The 24,523-nt window shown below is 25.7% G+C and overlaps 1 protein-coding gene across 5 annotated transcripts in view; it reads left to right on the top strand.

Annotated features, from left to right (window-relative positions):
• LOC111631013 (death effector domain-containing protein-like) overlaps positions 1-24,523 on the top strand; it is a 65,697-nt gene that overhangs the window by 31,807 nt on the left and 9,367 nt on the right. Inside the window, exons 2-6 of one of the 5 annotated variants that reach the window (XM_023375203.1) lie at positions 401-445; positions 3,845-3,994; positions 4,120-4,241; positions 11,705-11,968; positions 21,045-21,284. In XM_023375203.1, coding sequence (XP_023230971.1) covers positions 3,990-3,994; positions 4,120-4,241; positions 11,705-11,968; positions 21,045-21,284 — 631 coding nt within the window. In that variant the 5' untranslated portion in view covers positions 401-445; positions 3,845-3,989. Of the gene's footprint in view, positions 1-400; positions 446-3,844; positions 3,995-4,119; positions 4,242-6,374; positions 6,870-6,994; positions 7,117-11,704; positions 11,969-21,044; positions 21,285-24,523 lie in introns of those variants that run through there. The other 4 variants (XM_023375204.1, XM_023375205.1, XM_023375202.1 and 1 more) reach the window with 4 other exon arrangements.

Below are 24,523 nucleotides of genomic sequence, written 5' to 3' on the forward strand. Positions count from 1 at the left end.
CTCTTCCATTATGCATTATTTAAAAAAACTATGTGATTATCATTATAAAACTTTTTTAGATTGAATTCTTCTTAAAAATTATATCACAAATAATCATTTGATTAAAGATTTATGGAAAATAATATCATACACAAATTTATTTTTTAAAAAGTTGTATGTACACTGTAGTATGTATCATAATAGTTGCTTTCTAATTAGGTTGAAATTCAAGCTGTAATTTTAAGAAACACTACTTAAAAACTGATTTAAATGTGACCAGTGTGATACTGCATAAAGATGCACTTTTTTCCAAATGTTAAAGATTTCTGTATATTATTTGATGAATTGTGTATTCTTAGCCATTTTCTGTAATAATAATTCTATTCAATCATCATTTTGGTTTTCACTTATTTTTCTGTAGATTCATCAACTATATTACACTGCATATGGTTATAAACTGCACTTGGTAAGTAATATTATTGCAAAATAGCCTATGTTTTCAAACTGCTTCTCAACAACATCCTACTAAAATACAGTTAAACATTCATTGAATATAAATACCACATCATTCAAATAAAAACTGTGATGATGTACATAAACAGCATAACATTGTGGGATTATTTGTGCATACATCAGATTTTAATAACATTGTTATTGAATCTGGTGTTTTAATCACATTATAAATAATTTTGGAAAATTGAATTTTAAAATTTAAAGTTGTTTAAAATCTAAGTCAGCAAGTTAATGAAAAATTTCCTGAAATTTTATACTTTTTTTTTCAGTATTTATTATTACAAGTAGTTTTCAACTGATTTGAATATACTATACTTTTATATAGTTTTCAGCTTTTTTCTAGATATGACAATAAATATTTGTTTTTATTGTTAATATAAATTTTATTCAAAAGGGAAAATCTGTTTTCAAGTTTAGATTTATTAAAATGTTAGCATAGAATATATATAAGTAACTACTGTGTAAGTTGTTAGGATTGTTTGAATTTTATATAGTCAGATAGATGAAAATGTTTATATTCAAATTTAATTTAATAATTTTAGAATGTAATCCTGTCAAAAATGATACATTAATAACAACAATGAATAAAGAAATGTTGAATTTATGAAACTTATTATGAAGTGTAATAAAAAGTAAAATTAACTTTATTTATATTTTCTTTTTAAAATTTTTAAAGTTTAGTTAGTCAATAAGAAAATTTTTCATACATCTGAAAATATATCTTGTCAAAATATGATATAATTTATTCTAATAAAACTTTATAAAATTTGCAAGTTCCTAAAATTATGTCTTTTATTTTAACTTCATAAATTTTATTTTTCTTAAGACAAAATAAAATTGTAAAAATCAATGAATGAAGAGATGGTTTTAAATTCTGTTCAATTTGAGAAAATTTATACCTACAGAATGTATTTTCAATCTACAGAAGTACAAAATACATAAAATATAATTTTTTTTGTTTTATATCAAATTTATCTATAAATAATACATCACAAAGCATTTAATTTATAAAATAAATTAGAAAGTCTAGTCAAATTTCTGTTAAATATGTAGTTTACTTCATATTAGAGCATTGTACTTTCAAAACAAGTTAAGAGCATAGATTATTATTGTTATTTATGCAACTAGTAACTATTTATTTGTAAACACTTTTTAATAAAAAATTGAAATATTAGAAATTTGCATGCAGTTTTCAAAGTATAATAAATTTAGCATATTGTCAAAAATAAATAACATAATACTAGATTTTAATGATAGTTTATAGTTGAAAACTACTTGTAATAAAGATATTTTTAAATGTGATGTTGACAATTTATTTTTATGAAAATAATACAAACAAGATGCTGCATTGAGATCCAGTTATTTTGAATAATGATTTCCAACAACATAATTAAACATAGATTTATTCAGAAATAGTGATATTTATATTTGAGAGTTAAATATGAAGGTGGTTCAGCACCCATTAATTATCTATACAAAAATATGTAACATTATCCTTTATCCTTTTATTTTTAAAAATATTCGAAATTCCAGTAAGTTTTAAATCAAGTAGTGAAAATCAAAAATATTTTGCCAAAAAAAAAAAGATAATTATTCTTAAATTTTTAAAAATTGATTTTAAATATTATTATTAACCTTTAACCCTTAAATTACTATTGCAAAAATTGTAATTTCTATAGCAATGATGTTCAATATATCTAATAATTTGCATGTAAAAATTCTTCAATGGCATAATTAGAAACCTGAAAAGAATTTTTATTGCTATTTGTTGTTTTTAAAAAGTAATATTTTTTCTAATTTCCAACAAAGCCATACATACATATATACATACATACATGCATAGCATACAAAAAATTTTTCAAACTCAAAATAACTCTTTCATTTTGAGTTTGAAATATTTTTTCTAATTTACAACCTACAGTTTTACTATTTAGGTTGGTCCCAGATTACAAGGTCACAATAAACAATTATGATACACATTTAAACTTTTTTATTACATTAGTGAAAAAGTTGATCAGAATTATTGTTAATTTCTTTCACAGTATTCAGTTTAATCTATAATTTTAATTGAATTCATATTTATTTTGAAAAGTACAGTACAAATAAACAGTTTACTATTAGATTGAATAAAGTTATATTTTTGCTGCTGTTTTCTATTATTACATGTTTGTTTTTCATGATTTTTCTTATTAAAATACTAAAACTTTTCTCTTTGTAATTCTATTTTATTAGGAAAATAAAATCATTATAATTTTTTTCCTACTTCAGTGATGATCAATTTATTAACACATTTATTATGTTTATCTATTTTTGTAGTTTTTTAAATATTTATAATTGTAGAAGTTAGAGAAAACAGTGTTTTCTTAATAATGATTATTCCATTGTGATCTTGTTTTATAGATATGGAATATTATAAATCACTGGACCAACTAAGCATGAATGAAGTAAATAATTACTCCTGTTTTTAATTTTCTACCAAATAAAATCTCTCAATAATCACTAATATTCTCTGATCATACCCATTATACTGTTACCATTCCAAATATTCTTTAATTTTTTTCTTTCAACGAATAGTCAAGTAAGGATTTAAATTTTTAGCTTTGCATAGGATTTGTATAATAAATACTAAACCAGTATAGAAGTTCAAATCACAGATGTGATTAGATAAAAATATAGAAAACTTTTTAAAAGCTTTTTGATAATTCTCTAAAACTCATATTTTATATAATATTTTAAAAATTTTCTAATGAAAATAATTCAACTATATTTTTACTAATAGCTATTTCCTGTCAACATTTCTAATTTTTCCATATTTAAATTTCATTGGACTAGAATACAATAAAATAATTTATATCTGTTAATTTGAAAAAGTTCTGATTTATGAAGAATTCTTTTAATTGGTTTTTTTTTATTTTAAAATTAATTATTGAATAATGTTTTAAAAATTTTTAGTTTAAGATATTTAAAATACATTAGCATTCTTTATTAATTATTATACTACCATTTACATAAAAATGTCATAATTATCAAGTTTAACAAAAAACAAAATTCTTGGGTGCTGGTTCATTCTCATATTTTGACTTTGAAAAATTATAATTATTATTATGAAAAGATAAACTATAAAATTAGCATAGTTTACATGAATAGTTCTAATATTTCAAATGCCATAGGAAATCTTTATTTTGGTATTTATCAATAAAAAAATAATTCTGCTTCAATATAAGTGTATATGTATATATAGCATTGGAAAACAAAATTTTATTATTAAATTACATTTTCTGATTATAATTCACTTTTTAAAATCAACTTTTTTATTACTGCATTGTTCTTCAATAAATGTTATGCACTATAGTAGCCTTTCAGACTCAGGACCATCTTCCACCAACGGATATCCAACATTCAGAGATATTTGAACTTCATCTTGCACATAAATACCATGTTAATGAGCTTTGGAATGAACTGTTAGCAGAAGAAGTCATCTTGCCATATAAAATTCAATGAGGTATTTTGACAATTTTCATCACATTTCCTAATACCCTGATAACTACTGCATTCAAAATTTGTATTCAATGTTGTTCCTAATTCTATTTTTACAATAAAAATAATCAATTTAAATTCAATTCCCAGATACATTATTTTGATAAACTGCAATTTTATGTTTAAAATTTGTGTTGACGTTTTGGTTTTGTATGGAACAGTTGGTAAGTTCATTTTTACATGTGATGATTCCAAGGACGAATATGAATTAGGTATGTTTTCATAAAATCATCATCGTCAATATTTATAGAATATTTTTTTAAAAAGCTTGCATAATCTAGAGTTTTAAGTGAAACTTAACTTCACAATCAAAAATTACTCATTTGTATATAAGATTTAATTTAAAATAATATAAAATAGTATTCAATTTTTAAGTTCAAGCATTTTATTTCTAATATTTTTAGTTATAAAATTTTACTATAAAAGTATTTTGTTACTTTCATTCTTTTTAATAAATATAATACAAAATGTGTAATAAAAATTCAATTTTTAAGGATAGTACTAGTTTTAATAATTGTTAAATAATTGTTTAATTAGAATTAAATCAAATGATTATTTAACAATGACTTTCTCATTTAGTTCAATATGTAATATAAACAAAATATATCAAATATAATTTAAAAAGTTATTTAAAGCAATAACTAAAATAAACAATAAAATTAGCAAAATGCAAAATTTATTTTGTTTAAAAGATTATTTTGGACACCAGTAGCCAAGTGGATATAGCTATTGAACATTGGTGGTTGTGCATTTGCCTCTCACCAACAGGCTGGCCACGTGGAGTTTTCCAGGTTTTCTTCACGGGCCTCACATATAAATTGGTGCCAGTTTCCTTCTGGAAGGCACTACCCCATTTGGCAGATCTTCCCATGTGTTGCCTTATCTAATTAAGCCTATTCATCAAGAGTTACTTTATTTTAGAATGACTAATTTATAGTCAGTCATTCTGAACCAAAATTTTAAATCAGCTGCAGAAACATCTAAAATTGCAATACATAAAATTCAGTTACTTATTTATTAATTCTGTGAAAGAATAAAATTATATTTACTTTTTTCTGATGAAATATGGTTTTATTTACTATTGACTGAATCAGATTAACAAATTTTCATGAAAATCGTAATGTTTTTCCTATAGATAATTAAATGGTAATTGGCTAGATTTACAATACAAGACAATAATTTTTGTTACATAAGTAATTGTTTATTTGTTCAATTCAGAACTAAAAGTATTTAAGATAATGAGCACATACAGTTTCTAAAAAATTAACAATATTTAAAAAATAAATTTTTTTATGGTAATATAGTTCATTATTATAAATGATGATTGTATTTATTAATTCTAAAAATTGAAAATATAATTAATGCATATAATTTTGTAATTCTACATTAATTCCTGAGACATTTTAATATAATTATTGAGAATATGGTTTTTATGTTAATAATAATAATAATTAATTTTATATTACTTTAACTAATAATAATAAAAAAAGAGAACTCAATGTAATGTTTTTATTAAATACTAATATTTATATATAAATAATAAAACTTCTATAAAAAGTTTAAGTTGTAATGAAAATGCTAAGAACATTTATTTTACATAACTATTAAAATTAGAATAATTTAATTATGTTTAATGATGATAATTAACATTCATAAATAAATTTTATATATACATATAATATCTAATCAATAACATTGGTTTTTATACAAATTATTTCTAAATTATTAAATCAGTAATTATTAAAGAATCATCAACAGATAATCCTACTCAACTTTATCTTCTTTATTGGTGAACTGAAGTAAAATCATGTTTCAAATATATAACAGCGTTAATACATCATACGAAAGTAAGAAACCGTTCTAACATATAATGGGTGTCTGGAAAAAAGCCACACAAAATATCTCAGGCTCTTACTAACAGCCAATAATTTATTATTATTCTGCACATGTTATAATTTGAAATGATGTAGAACATTCTAGAATATTTTTTTGCATTTAATTATCTGTTGCTTTCCAAATGTCAATGTTCCAAAAATGTTTTACATCTAAGGGTGTACAATTTTCACACCATTAAATAAAATATTAGGAAAAAAGTTTATTGCAAACCATTTTGCAATTGAAGGAATTTTAAAACAGAATATATATTGAATTTCCCAATGTTTCAAGAGTGTATTACAACAACAGAGAAGAAAGGGATTTGATGGAAAAATGAAAATTCTAATGAAACCCATCTTGGATCTTTCAAAGAGAGAGAGTGTTTTTNATTGAATAATGTTTTAAAAATTTTTAGTTTAAGATATTTAAAATACATTAGCATTCTTTATTAATTATTATACTACCATTTACATAAAAATGTCATAATTATCAAGTTTAACAAAAAACAAAATTCTTGGGTGCTGGTTCATTCTCATATTTTGACTTTGAAAAATTATAATTATTATTATGAAAAGATAAACTATAAAATTAGCATAGTTTACATGAATAGTTCTAATATTTCAAATGCCATAGGAAATCTTTATTTTGGTATTTATCAATAAAAAAATAATTCTGCTTCAATATAAGTGTATATGTATATATAGCATTGGAAAACAAAATTTTATTATTAAATTACATTTTCTGATTATAATTCACTTTTTAAAATCAACTTTTTTATTACTGCATTGTTCTTCAATAAATGTTATGCACTATAGTAGCCTTTCAGACTCAGGACCATCTTCCACCAACGGATATCCAACATTCAGAGATATTTGAACTTCATCTTGCACATAAATACCATGTTAATGAGCTTTGGAATGAACTGTTAGCAGAAGAAGTCATCTTGCCATATAAAATTCAATGAGGTATTTTGACAATTTTCATCACATTTCCTAATACCCTGATAACTACTGCATTCAAAATTTGTATTCAATGTTGTTCCTAATTCTATTTTTACAATAAAAATAATCAATTTAAATTCAATTCCCAGATACATTATTTTGATAAACTGCAATTTTATGTTTAAAATTTGTGTTGACGTTTTGGTTTTGTATGGAACAGTTGGTAAGTTCATTTTTACATGTGATGATTCCAAGGACGAATATGAATTAGGTATGTTTTCATAAAATCATCATCGTCAATATTTATAGAATATTTTTTTAAAAAGCTTGCATAATCTAGAGTTTTAAGTGAAACTTAACTTCACAATCAAAAATTACTCATTTGTATATAAGATTTAATTTAAAATAATATAAAATAGTATTCAATTTTTAAGTTCAAGCATTTTATTTCTAATATTTTTAGTTATAAAATTTTACTATAAAAGTATTTTGTTACTTTCATTCTTTTTAATAAATATAATACAAAATGTGTAATAAAAATTCAATTTTTAAGGATAGTACTAGTTTTAATAATTGTTAAATAATTGTTTAATTAGAATTAAATCAAATGATTATTTAACAATGACTTTCTCATTTAGTTCAATATGTAATATAAACAAAATATATCAAATATAATTTAAAAAGTTATTTAAAGCAATAACTAAAATAAACAATAAAATTAGCAAAATGCAAAATTTATTTTGTTTAAAAGATTATTTTGGACACCAGTAGCCAAGTGGATATAGCTATTGAACATTGGTGGTTGTGCATTTGCCTCTCACCAACAGGCTGGCCACGTGGAGTTTTCCAGGTTTTCTTCACGGGCCTCACGTATAAATTGGTGCCAGTTTCCTTCTGGAAGGCACTACCCCATTTGGCAGATCTTCCCATGTGTTGCCTTATCTAATTAAGCCTATTCATCAAGAGTTACTTTATTTTAGAATGACTAATTTATAGTCAGTCATTCTGAACCAAAATTTTAAATCAGCTGCAGAAACATCTAAAATTGCAATACATAAAATTCAGTTACTTATTTATTAATTCTGTGAAAGAATAAAATTATATTTACTTTTTTCTGATGAAATATGGTTTTATTTACTATTGACTGAATCAGATTAACAAATTTTCATGAAAATCGTAATGTTTTTCCTATAGATAATTAAATGGTAATTGGCTAGATTTACAATACAAGACAATAATTTTTGTTACATAAGTAATTGTTTATTTGTTCAATTCAGAACTAAAAGTATTTAAGATAATGAGCACATACAGTTTCTAAAAAATTAACAATATTTAAAAAATAAATTTTTTTATGGTAATATAGTTCATTATTATAAATGATGATTGTATTTATTAATTCTAAAAATTGAAAATATAATTAATGCATATAATTTTGTAATTCTACATTAATTCCTGAGACATTTTAATATAATTATTGAGAATATGGTTTTTATGTTAATAATAATAATAATTAATTTTATATTACTTTAACTAATAATAATAAAAAAAGAGAACTCAATGTAATGTTTTTATTAAATACTAATATTTATATATAAATAATAAAACTTCTATAAAAAGTTTAAGTTGTAATGAAAATGCTAAGAACATTTATTTTACATAACTATTAAAATTAGAATAATTTAATTATGTTTAATGATGATAATTAACATTCATAAATAAATTTTATATATACATATAATATCTAATCAATAACATTGGTTTTTATACAAATTATTTCTAAATTATTAAATCAGTAATTATTAAAGAATCATCAACAGATAATCCTACTCAACTTTATCTTCTTTATTGGTGAACTGAAGTAAAATCATGTTTCAAATATATAACAGCGTTAATACATCATACGAAAGTAAGAAACCGTTCTAACATATAATGGGTGTCTGGAAAAAAGCCACACAAAATATCTCAGGCTCTTACTAACAGCCAATAATTTATTATTATTCTGCACATGTTATAATTTGAAATGATGTAGAACATTCTAGAATATTTTTTTGCATTTAATTATCTGTTGCTTTCCAAATGTCAATGTTCCAAAAATGTTTTACATCTAAGGGTGTACAATTTTCACACCATTAAATAAAATATTAGGAAAAAAGTTTATTGCAAACCATTTTGCAATTGAAGGAATTTTAAAACAGAATATATATTGAATTTCCCAATGTTTCAAGAGTGTATTACAACAACAGAGAAGAAAGGGATTTGATGGAAAAATGAAAATTCTAATGAAACCCATCTTGGATCTTTCAAAGAGAGAAGGTTTTTGTTTGTAGCCCTGAAATTGAAAATTTCACATAATTGGGGCCACAAGTCTTTTGATGTTTAACATATTTTTCTTTTCAAAGAAGATAATTCCAGTCAGAATGGACATGCAAAGACAAATTATGGAAGGTTGTGAAAATTCTCTGAAAAGTAATTCATTTAGGATGACAAATCTTGCTTTACCATTTTGCACTTGATGGTAATGGTGGATTTTATACCAGTGGTTATTTCCTTTACACCAGCCAATGTAAAGTTTTCCAATAAAAAGAATTTTGAGGGCAAAGTTTTGGTTTGGATTTCAAAAAGATTGATAAGAAAAATTAAGTTTTGCTGTCATGCCCAGTGATATTTAAATAGACATATACAATTTGATTTGATTCCTTATATTTCAAAGATCTTTTCTCTAACAGAATGTCGTCTGTCCAGATTGAGCAAGTTTCCACTATGACAAAACTCTACTGCATTATCTTCAATAGGAAAAATCACCTTTGTCAAAAAGAGTAACAACCCTGCAAATGTGCCAGAAATTAGGGCAATCAAGGATTTTTGGCAATTTTCATGGCAGCAGTTTACAAAAAAGAGATGAAAGGCAAAACACGTGCATCTGCTGATCAGAGACATAAAGTACTTCCTGGAAAATGTGAATCAGTCTTGTACAAAACCTTGTACTGCACACCCAGTCAAACTGACTATTTAGTGATGGGCTTGTAAAATTACAAAAATAAAAGATAATAAACAGCTTTTCATCAGCTTTGAAATGACTATTTAGTTCTTAGTTTAGTTTTGTGTAAAAAGAATGTTGCACAAACTCGGCCAGATTTTATCTGGACACCTTTTAAATATAGGATTGATTGTAGAATGCATAATCCAGAAATTAATCAATCTGAGAATAACAATAGAATTTATTTGAAATAGTAAAGTGTATTTTTTTATATATATATATACTTCAAAACATTATATCATTTACATTTTTAAAAAAGAAGGTATGTGCTCTCAACATAAAATACATTAATTTATGTAATAGACAACATGTTACATATGATTGTTAAAATCATTTACACATTTACTTATGTGATTATTGATAAAGTTTGCCTTTCAGTATTAATGATTATTTCAAAAATGTTTCTGCAGTGATAAGAACAGTAAACATATTTAAAACTAACTTCATATTATTCATTATGTTCATTAAAAACCTGAAAAATTTTTATTGTAGAAAAAATTTCTGGATATAGCTATTGAACATTGGTGGTTGTGCATTTGCCTCTCACCAACAGGCTGGCCACGTGGAGTTTTCCAGGTTTTCTTCACGGGCCTCACATATAAATTGGTGCCAGTTTCCTTCTGGAAGGCACTACCCCATTTGGCAGATCTTCCCATGTGTTGCCTTATCTAATTAAGCCTATTCATCAAGAGTTACTTTATTTTAGAATGACTAATTTATAGTCAGTCATTCTGAACCAAAATTTTAAATCAGCTGCAGAAACATCTAAAATTGCAATACATAAAATTCAGTTACTTATTTATTAATTCTGTGAAAGAATAAAATTATATTTACTTTTTTCTGATGAAATATGGTTTTATTTACTATTGACTGAATCAGATTAACAAATTTTCATGAAAATCGTAATGTTTTTCCTATAGATAATTAAATGGTAATTGGCTAGATTTACAATACAAGACAATAATTTTTGTTACATAAGTAATTGTTTATTTGTTCAATTCAGAACTAAAAGTATTTAAGATAATGAGCACATACAGTTTCTAAAAAATTAACAATATTTAAAAAATAAATTTTTTTATGGTAATATAGTTCATTATTATAAATGATGATTGTATTTATTAATTCTAAAAATTGAAAATATAATTAATGCATATAATTTTGTAATTCTACATTAATTCCTGAGACATTTTAATATAATTATTGAGAATATGGTTTTTATGTTAATAATAATAATAATTAATTTTATATTACTTTAACTAATAATAATAAAAAAAGAGAACTCAATGTAATGTTTTTATTAAATACTAATATTTATATATAAATAATAAAACTTCTATAAAAAGTTTAAGTTGTAATGAAAATGCTAAGAACATTTATTTTACATAACTATTAAAATTAGAATAATTTAATTATGTTTAATGATGATAATTAACATTCATAAATAAATTTTATATATACATATAATATCTAATCAATAACATTGGTTTTTATACAAATTATTTCTAAATTATTAAATCAGTAATTATTAAAGAATCATCAACAGATAATCCTACTCAACTTTATCTTCTTTATTGGTGAACTGAAGTAAAATCATGTTTCAAATATATAACAGCGTTAATACATCATACGAAAGTAAGAAACCGTTCTAACATATAATGGGTGTCTGGANATTCACTTTCACACAATTTATAATTAAATTCCTATCCCAATAATAATAATGGTAATAATTTTTAGAATGAAGTATAAATAACAAAATAAATTAAGTATATATTTTGTCTCTCTGTATTAACTGAATTTTAATATTAAGTTGTATCAATTTCAGTATCAGTAGATCCTGTAGAAGAATATTTCAAGAAAATAGCAGATGACAGAATGTTTATGCATTCTGAGAGAACATGTACGATTCGTAGTAATAAAAGAAAATCTCCAGGATCTTCATTGTCAAATGATACTAATGATGAGTCAGTAAATTCTGAACCACCTGTTAAATGTCAAAGAAGAAGCAGAAGACAAAGACATTATTTATCACGTAATTCACCTGAAATGAATTCTGTCACTCTGGTAGAACGCAAACAATATACATGTGGTAAGTTTTAAAAATAATTGGGTTTTTTTTCTTTTATTATTTTTATTACAAAAAAATTAAGAAAATGTCAGGAACACAGCATGTTCTTTGACTGTAAAGTTAAAACTTTTTACACACATTGATTGCATTCAACTTTTTGTCATAATATATATCAATAGTTTATTTTAAAAATTGAATGTTGGTGCATGATATTCAAACATTTGTTTTTTTTTAATAAAAATTAACAAGTCTATACATTATAATAGTGATAATTTTATTTTGAAAGTTTAGTTTAAATTTTGAATGTTTATTTATAAATAAGATTCTCATAATAAATGTTTAGATATGTTAAAACAAAACTAAACATTTCAGTTGTATCACTTTTTATTTATACAATATTTAAATTATGAATAGCAGATTGTTCATAATAATGTATCATACTATTTGTAAAATTGTCATGCAGTGATGTGTTTTAGTAGCACAGTATTATCATTTTATGTAAAGCAAGACAATATGTAACTATTATTTTTGTATAATAAATAATAGTCACATATTATTGACTTGTAAAACTTTTGTATAACAAATAAAATTCATACTAGTTTTTATTTTTATATAATCAGTAACAGATAGTGATAAAATTAAAGAACAGTTTTCCTTTCCAATTTATTTATAAAATAATAATTTTAAGTTTTATAATGCATTACTTCAAATGGAAAAGTATTAGTGGTAGTAATAGCTATATTTAATTTAAATATAAAATATCATTTTAATAGACAATGGCTTACCCAGTTTACATCAGAAAAACAGCAAATAACAGACAATTTCAATAAGAAACAGACCCATTCGTGATAGAAAAAGCCAATTGGCATTTTGCCAGTAAATGTTAATGATATTATATATGTATTGATTATATAGTTTTATAGAGATATAAACTTTTTATGTAACAAAGATAATTTCCTTACAATAGCTTTCATTGATATAAACATTATTTCATCAAGACATTTAAAAATAATAAAAAACAAAATATATTTATTTAAAAGTTTATTATAAAGAAATTCACTATGCCTTTGAACTTTATGTATTTGTGCACTTTTTTGAAATTTGCATCTGTACTTAGTCAAAAGATTGTATCATTTTTCAAAACTACTATATTAAAAATCTAACAGTAAATCCATATGTACTAAAATCATTTTTATACTTTATTTTGGAATTTTATGAAAAAATATTTTGGTCAAATTATGCAGAAATTAATTTGCCTTCAAAGTAAAGAAAGAATATAACATTCTTGTAAATTTTAGAAGTATATTATTTTAAAGACTTTTTTACATTACCTTATCAATAAAAAATGTCTTGAATCAGAATATCTTTTAATGAAATTTTTTTCTCATAAATCATTTCGTATGAGACAACAATTTAACCTTATAAAATTAATTCTTAATATTTAATTTCTTTTTAAGAGACACTTAAAAATAGTAGAAAGTTACCTAATAAATTTATTAACCACAATGCTATTGAATTAACTGTGTGAATTCAATTCTTAAACTTGTAATAAAAAACTATTTATTAAATTAAACATCATTATATATCAGTAAATAAGATGTACTGAAGTACATTTTATCATGAAATGTAATGACTGCCACTGATTCAAGCAGTCCATTTAGTGAAAATTACAAGGAAAAACAATATTACTACAAATATAAAAATGAGCAATAATAAAAGTAATAATATAACAAGAAATTATTCTTTTTGATGATTAAATTATTCAAAAATTTTAACTTCATATGAATCAATACGAGATTATAAGAATAATAAAATGTTATTAAATAATAATAAATATACATATAAAATGGTAAAACAGTTCAATAAATTAGTATGTTCAGCTTGATTTTTTTTCTTTGTTGAAGACATAAAATTCCAGATAGTCTTGGAGGTTACAGAATATAAAAGGTGAATTTCATTGCAACACTTAAATCTCAAACACGTATGCCACCTTCATATTTCTCAACAATCTTTTTTTTTTTTCAGTTCTATTGTGATTTTAGTCATTTTTTTAGTTTTCTGTTGCTTTTCATTTGCCTTTTTGCAATTCATGATTAATAAAAATAATAAAATTTTACTTACAAATTAAAATCAGAAGAAATTTAACAAAGTTATAAACTGTGGCACCGCAAACACTTAGTCTGGTCTAATACACCAATAATGCTACTTGTTCATAGATGGCACTTATAATTGAATTAAGTCGTATACCGAGCAAAATTTGTTTCATCCAAACAGGACGTATTCTAAAGCAGATGTATACCGAGGTACCACTGTATACATATTTATGCTCAGGTAATAGATCATAGATACTGTAGGTAAAATATATACTTTAAGAAATAGCAACAGATTAAGATAGAAATTCAATCTTTTTTAGAAAATAAGTATAATAAAATATAACATTTAGATACCAAATATTTCACTTATCTATAAACCTTGCATAGTTTGAATCTGATAAGATAAAAAAAAATGAAGCATCTAGAATACATAATAAAACTAATTTTATTCATTCTGTAATGTAGGTTTTTGTAATTTTTAAAACCTCTCTTCAATTTTATTTTTTAAAACAAGAAAATCAAAAGAGAGTGCAATTTCTTTAAAAAAAACTATTGATATTTTGATACTAACAATCCATGTTTTTATATGCATTAAAGTTTGTACTTCATTCAAGTATATCATGTTACTCAATGGTAATATTTAGTATAATATGTAGAATTTATAATAGCATTTTTTATACTGAGAAAATATATACACATTAATATGATTTTATNTATATATAATATAATCACATACAAAATTTTTTCAGGGAAATGCATTTACATTTAAATCACAGCAGAATGAATATGTATAAAATTAATTGAATGTTGTGTATATGAATACAGGGGTAGGTTAAAAAAAGTCAGCTGATAGCCATGGACATAATATCGTTGATTGGCACAGTGGCAATTAATCTATGTATGTGACCTAACTTGATATTAGTCTAGGGCAGTAGTTTTTTAATATGTTTCTAAGAACACTAGTGTTCTGCAAAATTATGAAAGTGGCATACTAGCTGAAACTATGATTAGACAAACTTTAGCATAAATTTTCAGTTTACAGCAAAGACAAGATAAAACTTGCATTTTTCAGTGAACTACTCTTGTTACTGTTGCAAAGACAAAAAAAAAATATTATAATCTAAGCAAAGTTTTTTGCATAAAGATATTGTAGTTTCAAAAACATTACCAGGAATGTTACTTACAACTTGGTCTAGTGTAGGTTTATGTTAAATTACATGAAGTCATGATCATTAAAAACATGCTTTTTAAAAAGTTTAAATATCTACAGAAGTTCAGTGTAAATCTTTGCTTTTGCACTTCAAAAGTAATATTGTTATTCAAGGGTAAAGTGATAAGCCCATTTTTAGAACCTGAGAATGAATTGTTGGTCTGTTTTCAAAATGATATGTAGTGTGCTACAATGGCATACTTAGTCAATATTTTTAATTACTTGAATTCCATTAATAGAAATATCCAAGGAAAAAATGGAAATATTTTGTCATCCACTGACAAATATCAACATTTCAGTAAAAGCATCCCTGGAAAAAACCACATATCGGGAAAAAATGTGTAGTAGATATGTTTCTTTGCTTCAAAATAAAAATGTCAAGAAGAATTATATTTGTTATAACAAAATTTAACACTATAGGAAGAAAAGATCACAAGTTACTTCCTTCCTTAATTCCTTCCTTAAATATAAAAAATTGACTGGATATGAAATTAATATGAAATAACTCTCAAGGAATTTTGTATTTTTGTCTTTTCTGAATAACCAGCTCTCTCTACAAGGGCACTGAAAATTTAGTTAGTTTTCAACATATTTTTGTGAGCTAGGATCTCACATTCCACCAATCTAAAAATTCAAAGAGAAAGACTTATAGCTACCCTTATTTTTTCATCTGTATTAATATTACATTACTTATTAGACCTAATATTGATGAAATCTGCAAGAGCCAGCAAGCTCAGGTATTGCATTATAACTGATTAAGTTCCATTTTTACTTTACTGGCTCTCTTCTATATAACAGAGCCAGTAAAGTATGATGATCAGTCAAAAAATGACTCCCCAGATTTTTACATTTTTGGACTTAGGACACCATGAAACATCAAGAAATGCAAAAATATTCAGGGGTTTTTGCTGTATATATGGATGTTAGTTTGTGTAGGGGACATGATTTTGTTAACACTCTTTGAAGCTTAATGACTCCTGTGCTTTGTCAAAAATGTCTGAAATTTTTCAGGGAGGTTTATTTGTGGATTGTGGTCAAGGGAGTGGGGAGAAAATGGGGGTTTGTGTATCTCCAATAATGTTGGACTTAATGATGATTTTACTCATCATTAGCATTTACAATTTTTTATAAAATCAATCACTACTTTCAAAATTAAGCTCTTTGCCATTTTATAATAGTTAAAATCTAAAGTTTTTCTAATAAAATATCATAAACGGATGGTGCCACCAAATATTGCAGGAAAGTTAAGCAACTTGTTGCTTGATTTTTATAAAAGAGTTTAGTTAGTGTTTACAAATGCAATTTTTCTTTTATGTATTCTGTAATCTATAATTTTTAGTGATTGTGTTGTTCCACAAATTTGTTTGTGCAAATTTTTCTTATCTTCTAAAGTGTTCCATGATTTCAAAAAGGTTAAGAACCACTGGTCTAGAGGCTTAAGCACCTGTTAGAGATCCAAGTAGTATGTAATTGATAATGCAATAAGCAAAGTTATGGGTTTTGTTTGTATTCCAGATATAAAATTCTGAAAGAAAAGATTTTAAATTAATAATGTCAAATTTTAAATAATATTAAGGCGGGTATAAGCCAGAATCTTAATTCTGAGTTTTATTTAAAAGTTTTAGCTTAATTCCAAAAATAATCAGGTCTTTAAAGTTATTTGATGACAATTTTTAATCTGGTAATCATTTGGCTATCAAAATTAAATACCAATTAAAACAAAGAATGAAGTTTATAAATTATTAAAAGGAATATAACTATCAGAAAGAAAATAATTCATTATCTTTGAGATTAAGTTGATATACAGTTATTTCATATTAAAAGTAAATTGTAATCATTTGAGATCCAAAATGATTAACATCTATATCAAAGTTAGGTAAGTTAAAATTGATTCAGAACAACATTAAAATATGTACAGAAAGCAAATCCAAATTATGCCAATAATCAAATGATAGTGTGAAAATGAAAAGGAGGTCAAAGTAGTGTAATTAGCAATGCATCTTTATGGTAAATGGAAGTTGTGGATTCAAGTCCCACTCTGGATTGATTTTCTTTCAGAATAGTTTATTTCTGAAATTAAGAATAATTAAATTTAATAAAAGATGGTTACATAATCACCTATTTTTAATCCAAATTAAGAAATATCTATCTAATTAATTAGTCTAATTTTTGTCTGGTAAATAATTTAGCTCTGTCATTCGATTAAAAATATTAGTTTTATAATATAATTGACCTGAAAGTAATGAGATTATATGTATACAAAATTTTATATGATATCTGTGTTTACCTTTAACCCACAACACATGCAGGGATTTTTTTTATTACAGAATTGCTTACATAAAGCAACCATTTTCTACTGATTTTTTCATATATAATTAGGCTGTACATAATTGCCATTCCTTAACTGTCAAGATTTTGAAATTTCCTGAAATATGTCTTGTCTGCATGTGCATAATTTTAACATCATATGATGTTAAATTTACAAGCTACTGTTTTGTTTACAGAACAGTGTCCTTGACTGGACTCACATAGGCAATCTTCAAACTGCAATATGATGGACTTATCTGCAAGTTCAGCTGAAAAAAATAAATGACCATTTTCTGCTCTTTCTGAGAAAATGATTTTGGGCACAAAATAAATGGATGAAAACATTTAAATTGTTGAAGATTGTAGTGTCCCAGGCTATCTTATGGAGACAAGCATTTCAGATCATAATGATTTGCAAGCCACTCATGTAATTACATCATGGCTGCCTCCTTTTGTAATGATTAAGAGACCTCTCTAACATCAATATCAATATCAGATTACTGAAAATGACATCAGAGCAGAAATTTGCCACTTAGGCATGTGATTGTGTGACAATAAAGAAAAATTGTACATAACTGCAATGTGTAAGGTGTTAATTTTTGTTTTTTGGGGACCTGTGATAAGCAGAAAAATTTTTTAACTGAAATTTTTTACACAGTTATATAGATAGCATGTAGTATGAAAATATATTGAAAGTATAGCTAAGTAAGTCAATTTAGTGAAAAACTTCCACAAAGAAACAGTAGCACTTTTCTATATTAACTAATCCCATGATCATGGGTTAAAGTAATACTCTCTGTACTCAACAATTCCAGTGGCATTTCCACTGGAATATGAAATCTATTTCTTTAAACTGATCTTTTTTTAAAAGACTTTTTTTTTTTTTTAACTGACTCAAAATTTTAACTTTGATTTTCAGTTTTAATTTGGGGAAATAATAAAGTCCAGTAATACTGCTTTAGGTAAGTAAAGATGATTAGGAAAAGACAGAAATGCTTTTTCCATTAAAAATTTGGTGATGAAAATGCATTGTGATGGTACAGCAAACAATCCATAAAACCTATATTCCAGATCTTGGGTGCAACTCTTTCGTGGCTTTTCAAAAACAAATTTAAGTGCTGGTTAACAGTTTATTACTGTGGCTGAAATTCTCTGAACAGTTTCTCAATAGTCAAAAAAACACAGTCATCACTTTTTTACAAGAAAATTATTTTATATGCCACTTCATTTTAATTTTAATCCCATTTCACATAAATCTTAATAGCTAGTGTTACTCAATATAGGCATGTTTTGCTTACCTTCAGTAATTCATTCTTGAAAATCAGATGTTCTGCAGAAAAACATTAACTAAGAGCCTATTTACCATTATTTTAAATGAGGAAAAAATTACATTGTTATCCCAAAATTTTCAATTAATTTTTATAAATGTATATAAAGCATAATGTGTAACCTGTATATAAGCATGTATTGATATTATCTCTGAGGATGTATAATGTTTAATACTCTTATTGGCAAAAAGTTATTCATCCAGATAGAATTGTCTAGTTACTATAAAGCTTTGACATATAACTGTCTCAGACAAGTAGGTAAATGATTATCTGGCCAGCAATTGGACCACAACTGTAATGCCACCAGAATGTCCAAAAATCACTACTGTAAGACTTGTTGTTTGAACACACTGAACTTCAAATGTGGGATGTGCCTATAAAATGTAGTCAGGCTTGACTTTACACAGATATAATAGGTTCATAAACACCACATCATGGGCTGAGGTAAACCAAATGACTACTTTGCAAAATTGGCGTCCATTTGGGCCATTCTGATCTGACAATGGAGTGGTGTTGGGATAGTGGATATGTTAGGGCACAAATACACTGAGAACGGGTTTTGGATGCTCCAGACACAGGAGAGATGATTCTTCAGAGAAGATTGTCTGATCTTGAAAAAGTGTGAGCAGCTGCAGTGATCTTTGTCCATTATCCAGAGATAGAGGGAAGCCTCATTACAGAATCCTCTTTTCCTATACCATTGGCAGGCAACTAGCAGGGTGAAATTTACATGCATGACAATTGTTACGCATCCTGTCTTTAGCACCCGAACATTGTTTCCAGTGGTTACATAACAGGCATGGACTGAAACATATTGGCAGAATATTGACTTTAGCAACAAATTGAGATTCTTTTTTGGGAGTGGATGATCACAGCATTAGAATGTGGAAGACTACTGTTTGCATACTAATTCAGAGAGCCGTTTGCCATCAACAGTCAGCTACACCTGTTAATGGTATCAGTGATATTGACAACACAATGGTACATTCAGGAAATCCTGTGCCCTGTGTTGCCTGAAATAAAATTTTTTTATAAGTGTTCTTCTTTTCAGTTGGTATTATAGACTTCCATAGCAGAATGTGTGCGCTAGTGTTGTTTGTAATACATAGTCTAGAAATAGATTCAATGAAATCTAGAAATATCTTCACCTGAATTACAATTAGACTGTAGATAAAAATGAAAATGTACAGGTTGAGATCCTACCTAAATACTCTATAAGTTTGATATTTTGTTTCTCATCTTAGAAACAAATGATAATCACTTGGGCAAAGGGTTATCAGTCAGATATCATCTGCCTTCTCTAAAAATGAGGCTGTGGAAAAGTTATCAAAAATATTTTATAGTTTACAAAATATTTTTTGATAACTTTCCACAAGTATATACACTCTCACAATGTTGACAAATAGAAAATTAAAAGTCATAGGCACAATATGTGAAAAATAGATCAGATAATGTTCCCTTATTTCTTCAAAAACCTATACATAAACCTCTCTGCAAAATTTCACAAATTTTCAACAAAAAAGACAATTTAAAAACTTTTAGATGTTTATGCAACATGCACAACAGTTATTTCTGAAATTGCAAGCTCCCAGCTCACTCTTATTGTAGACTTTCAAGAGCTACAGTGAAAACATTCTCTAATTCTTTCCACGCCAGCCTTAGAAGACAAAGGTCTGCCAGACAGTTTATCCTGAAAGACAACATGTTTACTAGAATTAATCATACCATCTTCAAATAGTTTTTTTCTGATGGTTCTTTATGAAATTGTGTACAAAATTGATGTTGCATGCACACTAATCTATTCACATGAAATTGTAAGATGCAAATTGTAGTGGGTGGTCAGTCTTGCATTTGTTGGACCCTGTTCATTAACCAGCCGTCTTTACAGTAGGCTTAGGCAAATGCATGATAGGTAAGAAAAGATCCCCACTTAGTGCCCACAGGACAGAAAGAATTAAAAATGGAGAAAAGGGCTTTAAATTATAATTAGGAATAAAATAATACATTTTAATAATTATTTTACTAAAATCTTAATGGTATAACAATTAAGATTTTTTATTTTTAATTATTTTAAACTTAAAGTAATTTTTGTCTGTAATGACTTTTAATGTAATTTGTTCTGAATATTGAATATAATTTTGAAATTCTTTCATTTTCAGATATTCGGTTAAGAGTAAAAGCTGAATATTGTAATTATGACCAGATATTAGAAGACAGTGTCAATTCCAATAAGGCTGATCCCATTGAAAAGCAGCTAGATTGTTTTAATCAGTCAAATGCACTGTTACATTCCAGAGACTTGGGCTGTGTAGTTTGTGATATCAAGTTTTCTGACTTATCTTATTTGGATTCCTTTTGGAAGGATTATTTGAATGGTTCCCTAGCAAATGGCTTAAAAGGTAAGAATATAATTTACGAATATAATATATTAAAATAACTTACTTTGTATAATAATATCTTAGCTGATTTAGAATTTTCTAGTATATTAATATCAGAATTGTATTATTGATGAACTTTTGGATTCTTGCAGTATATATGACAGTTCTTACACAAGTTTACAAAAATTTTATGTCATTTATGCAAAGTATTTTGCATAAATGACATCACCCAAGATTATCTTTGTTTTTGAAGTATTAGAAGACTTAGAAAAAAATCATATTTTTTTTGTGTGTCTATTCTTTACATCCTTTCACAGTCCATCTCAGAGGACTACAAGACATGTTAGATATTGTAAAAAAAATTTTATCAATGTTTTATTGGGAAAGTACCAAATCCTACAATAAAAGGTTGGCATTTTGATCATTTTTAACTTGTGTAATTTTTTAATAATGTATAATCACTGTTTTTAATGAAGATTTAGTTATATCTTCAAGCCAGTTTTGCTATTACTTCTGAGATGGAGTGTAAAAAGATGTAAAGAATGGACTCCAAAAAAAAATTATATATTTTTTTAATTAAGTCTTCTAATGTTACAAAATATTTTCTCAATAAATATTTTCATTTTTTTTTTAACATTGAGTTTGTATTCCACAAGCAAATAAATAATATTTTCTAAATATAGAAGTGTATTAATTCAGCATCTATGGAATGGTTTAGAATTATTGAAAATACTGGATTACCAGATACTTTTGTATGTTCATAAAATTTCATAAATTATATGGGATTTGAACATTGTATATATTGCTGTACATTTTGTATCAGTTCCATGCTGCAGTATACTTCAAATTTGTTTGTGCATGCTCTTTAATCACTCTGAAATACAATATAATACATGGCTATACTGTGTTAGGATTGACTGACTGAAAAATCTATAAAAATTTGTATTAATGAAATCTACATTCACAATAATTTGTGTACATATAATTATTTTCTAGTCATGCATATAATTAGTAAAAGCTACACATGCTTCAAGTATAAGATGCCTGTTTTTGGTGTCTGTCCCTGCATTGGCCTGTAGAAAACATGCCAGTCACAAATGTTATTAAATAAATTGTAGATGATTAGTTTATCATATTATACTGCCAGGGGATGTCATATTATTGGGTGTCAAATTAATAAAACTCCAATTAGCCGATTTAGAATCATTACCATTCATTAATTGAAGTTTTGAGTTTGAGGGTATAGAAATAGCTTATTTTTGTTTATTTAGTTAGATACACTTTAAAGAAAAAATGTGCAATAAACAGTACTATCTACAAATTGGTAGGAAAATATTTTTATTTCTCTTAATGATGACTTAAACTCAAAATTGTCATTCCCATTGGTGAATAACAGATTCTCCATGGCTTATTTCTTTTTTAAGCATGAAACAAATAAAATGGAATATGCAATTATTCTTTTGAGGCATAAAATTTTTTAAGAAGTGTTTTAAAGTTACTTCAATGAATAAATGTTCTAAATTTGCAGTTGTACCAGATTTGTTAGTCTATTTCAAATAATTTCATTACAGATAGAATTTATATAATTATTATTAATGAAAATATTATTCACAATCCCAGTTAAAAAGTATATTCAGAAAATAATTTTATCAGAAATAATTAAAAATACATTAAATACAGGTAACCCCCGTATAACACGGTAGTTACATTCCAAAAAATTGCCGTGTTATGCGAATCAAAGAACTAGTACGAAAAGGAGGGTTAGGTTCCAAAAATTAAAAAACATGCTAGTATATTTTCATAATTAAGTTAAATATCTTTACTGTATTAAAATTTTCTTAAGTGATGCATATTAATATAAATTAAACAATGTTTTCTTTGTCATCACTAAAAGCACTATTAACCGAGAGCGTTTTATTTTTGGCAAGTTATCGTTATCCTCTGAGCATTTTTCTGCATTATTTTCAGATTCATGCTTTACCTTTTGCAAAAAGTGTATGTAATTTTAGATTGCTTGCTTCTAGTTAAAAGATCTTTATAAATTTCCTTATATGGTGNATTAATATAAATTAAACAATGTTTTCTTTGTCATCACTAAAAGCACTATTAACCGAGAGCGTTTTATTTTTGGCAAGTTATCGTTATCCTCTGAGCATTTTTCTGCATTATTTTCAGATTCATGCTTTACCTTTTGCAAAAAGTGTATGTCATTTTAGATTGCTTGCTTCTAGTTAAAAGATCTTTATAAATTTTTTTATATGATGCTAAGCACTTATGGAATAAGGGAAAAACATCTGGCAACACAGAAGCAGAAGCTTCGAGATATGGCAAAATTGAAATAATTTTCGCGAAGGACCATGTGTATGGAGACGAGAAAAGAAAATTTACACACTGAAGTACTAATAGTTCACGAAAATAATAATTTTTGTGAACTATTAGTACTTAAGTATGTAAAAATTTATTACATTTCATGATGTACGAGGGTTTTACCCATTTCTCAAACCGTGTCAGAGTGAATACGAGCTATAAAAGTACCGTGTTATACAGGGGTTACCTGTACTATTTTTCATATTTATTAATCAAAAATTATATCATCAATTATAATCAATGCAAAAGTAGTCATTTATTTTAGTATTGCATAAAAAAACCTTTAGGCATGAACAGCTTTAGATGAGATGAGCTTCATTATGGTAAAATATGACAGAGAATTGCACGTTCATAGTAGCTAAAATTCAATTAATGTAAAAAAGATCTAAAAATATATAGAGTACAATAGTATTTCATTTTTTATGTAATTTTTTTAAATATTAGAGGAAAAGGTGGTAATATGGAACACTGTGGGTATTATGCAACCACCCCATTTCGAACCGATAATAAAGGCGAACTGTAGCGGATTGTGGCTGAACTGTACCAGGCTATGGATGTCTATCCATAGCAAGGGGAAAACCCGTTTTACTTCAGTTGAACGGTTGTCCATATTTAATCAGCAAATTTGTTTTTTTCAAAATTCGCAAGTTTTGAATGCTAAGTGAATTTAATTATTTTTAAAATATAAATTGTGTAGTTGTAGGTTCACTGGTGCATGTATTCCGTTCCAGAGACTTAGGGGTACATATTAATCTGTGTAATGTTCACATTTTTTAAATTTTGGTCTTGACAGACATAAGTGAATTCAAGATGGCAATGCGTGAAATACGGACCCCATTGGTGCTTTTACAGTAATATGGAACTCAACTCCTCCGAACTCTCTCTTTGCAAGC

Source organism: Centruroides sculpturatus, unplaced genomic scaffold (assembly GCF_000671375.1).
Source record: "Centruroides sculpturatus isolate CEXI.00-Female unplaced genomic scaffold, Cexi_2.0 scaffold682, whole genome shotgun sequence".
NCBI lineage: Eukaryota > Metazoa > Arthropoda > Arachnida > Scorpiones > Buthidae > Centruroides > Centruroides sculpturatus.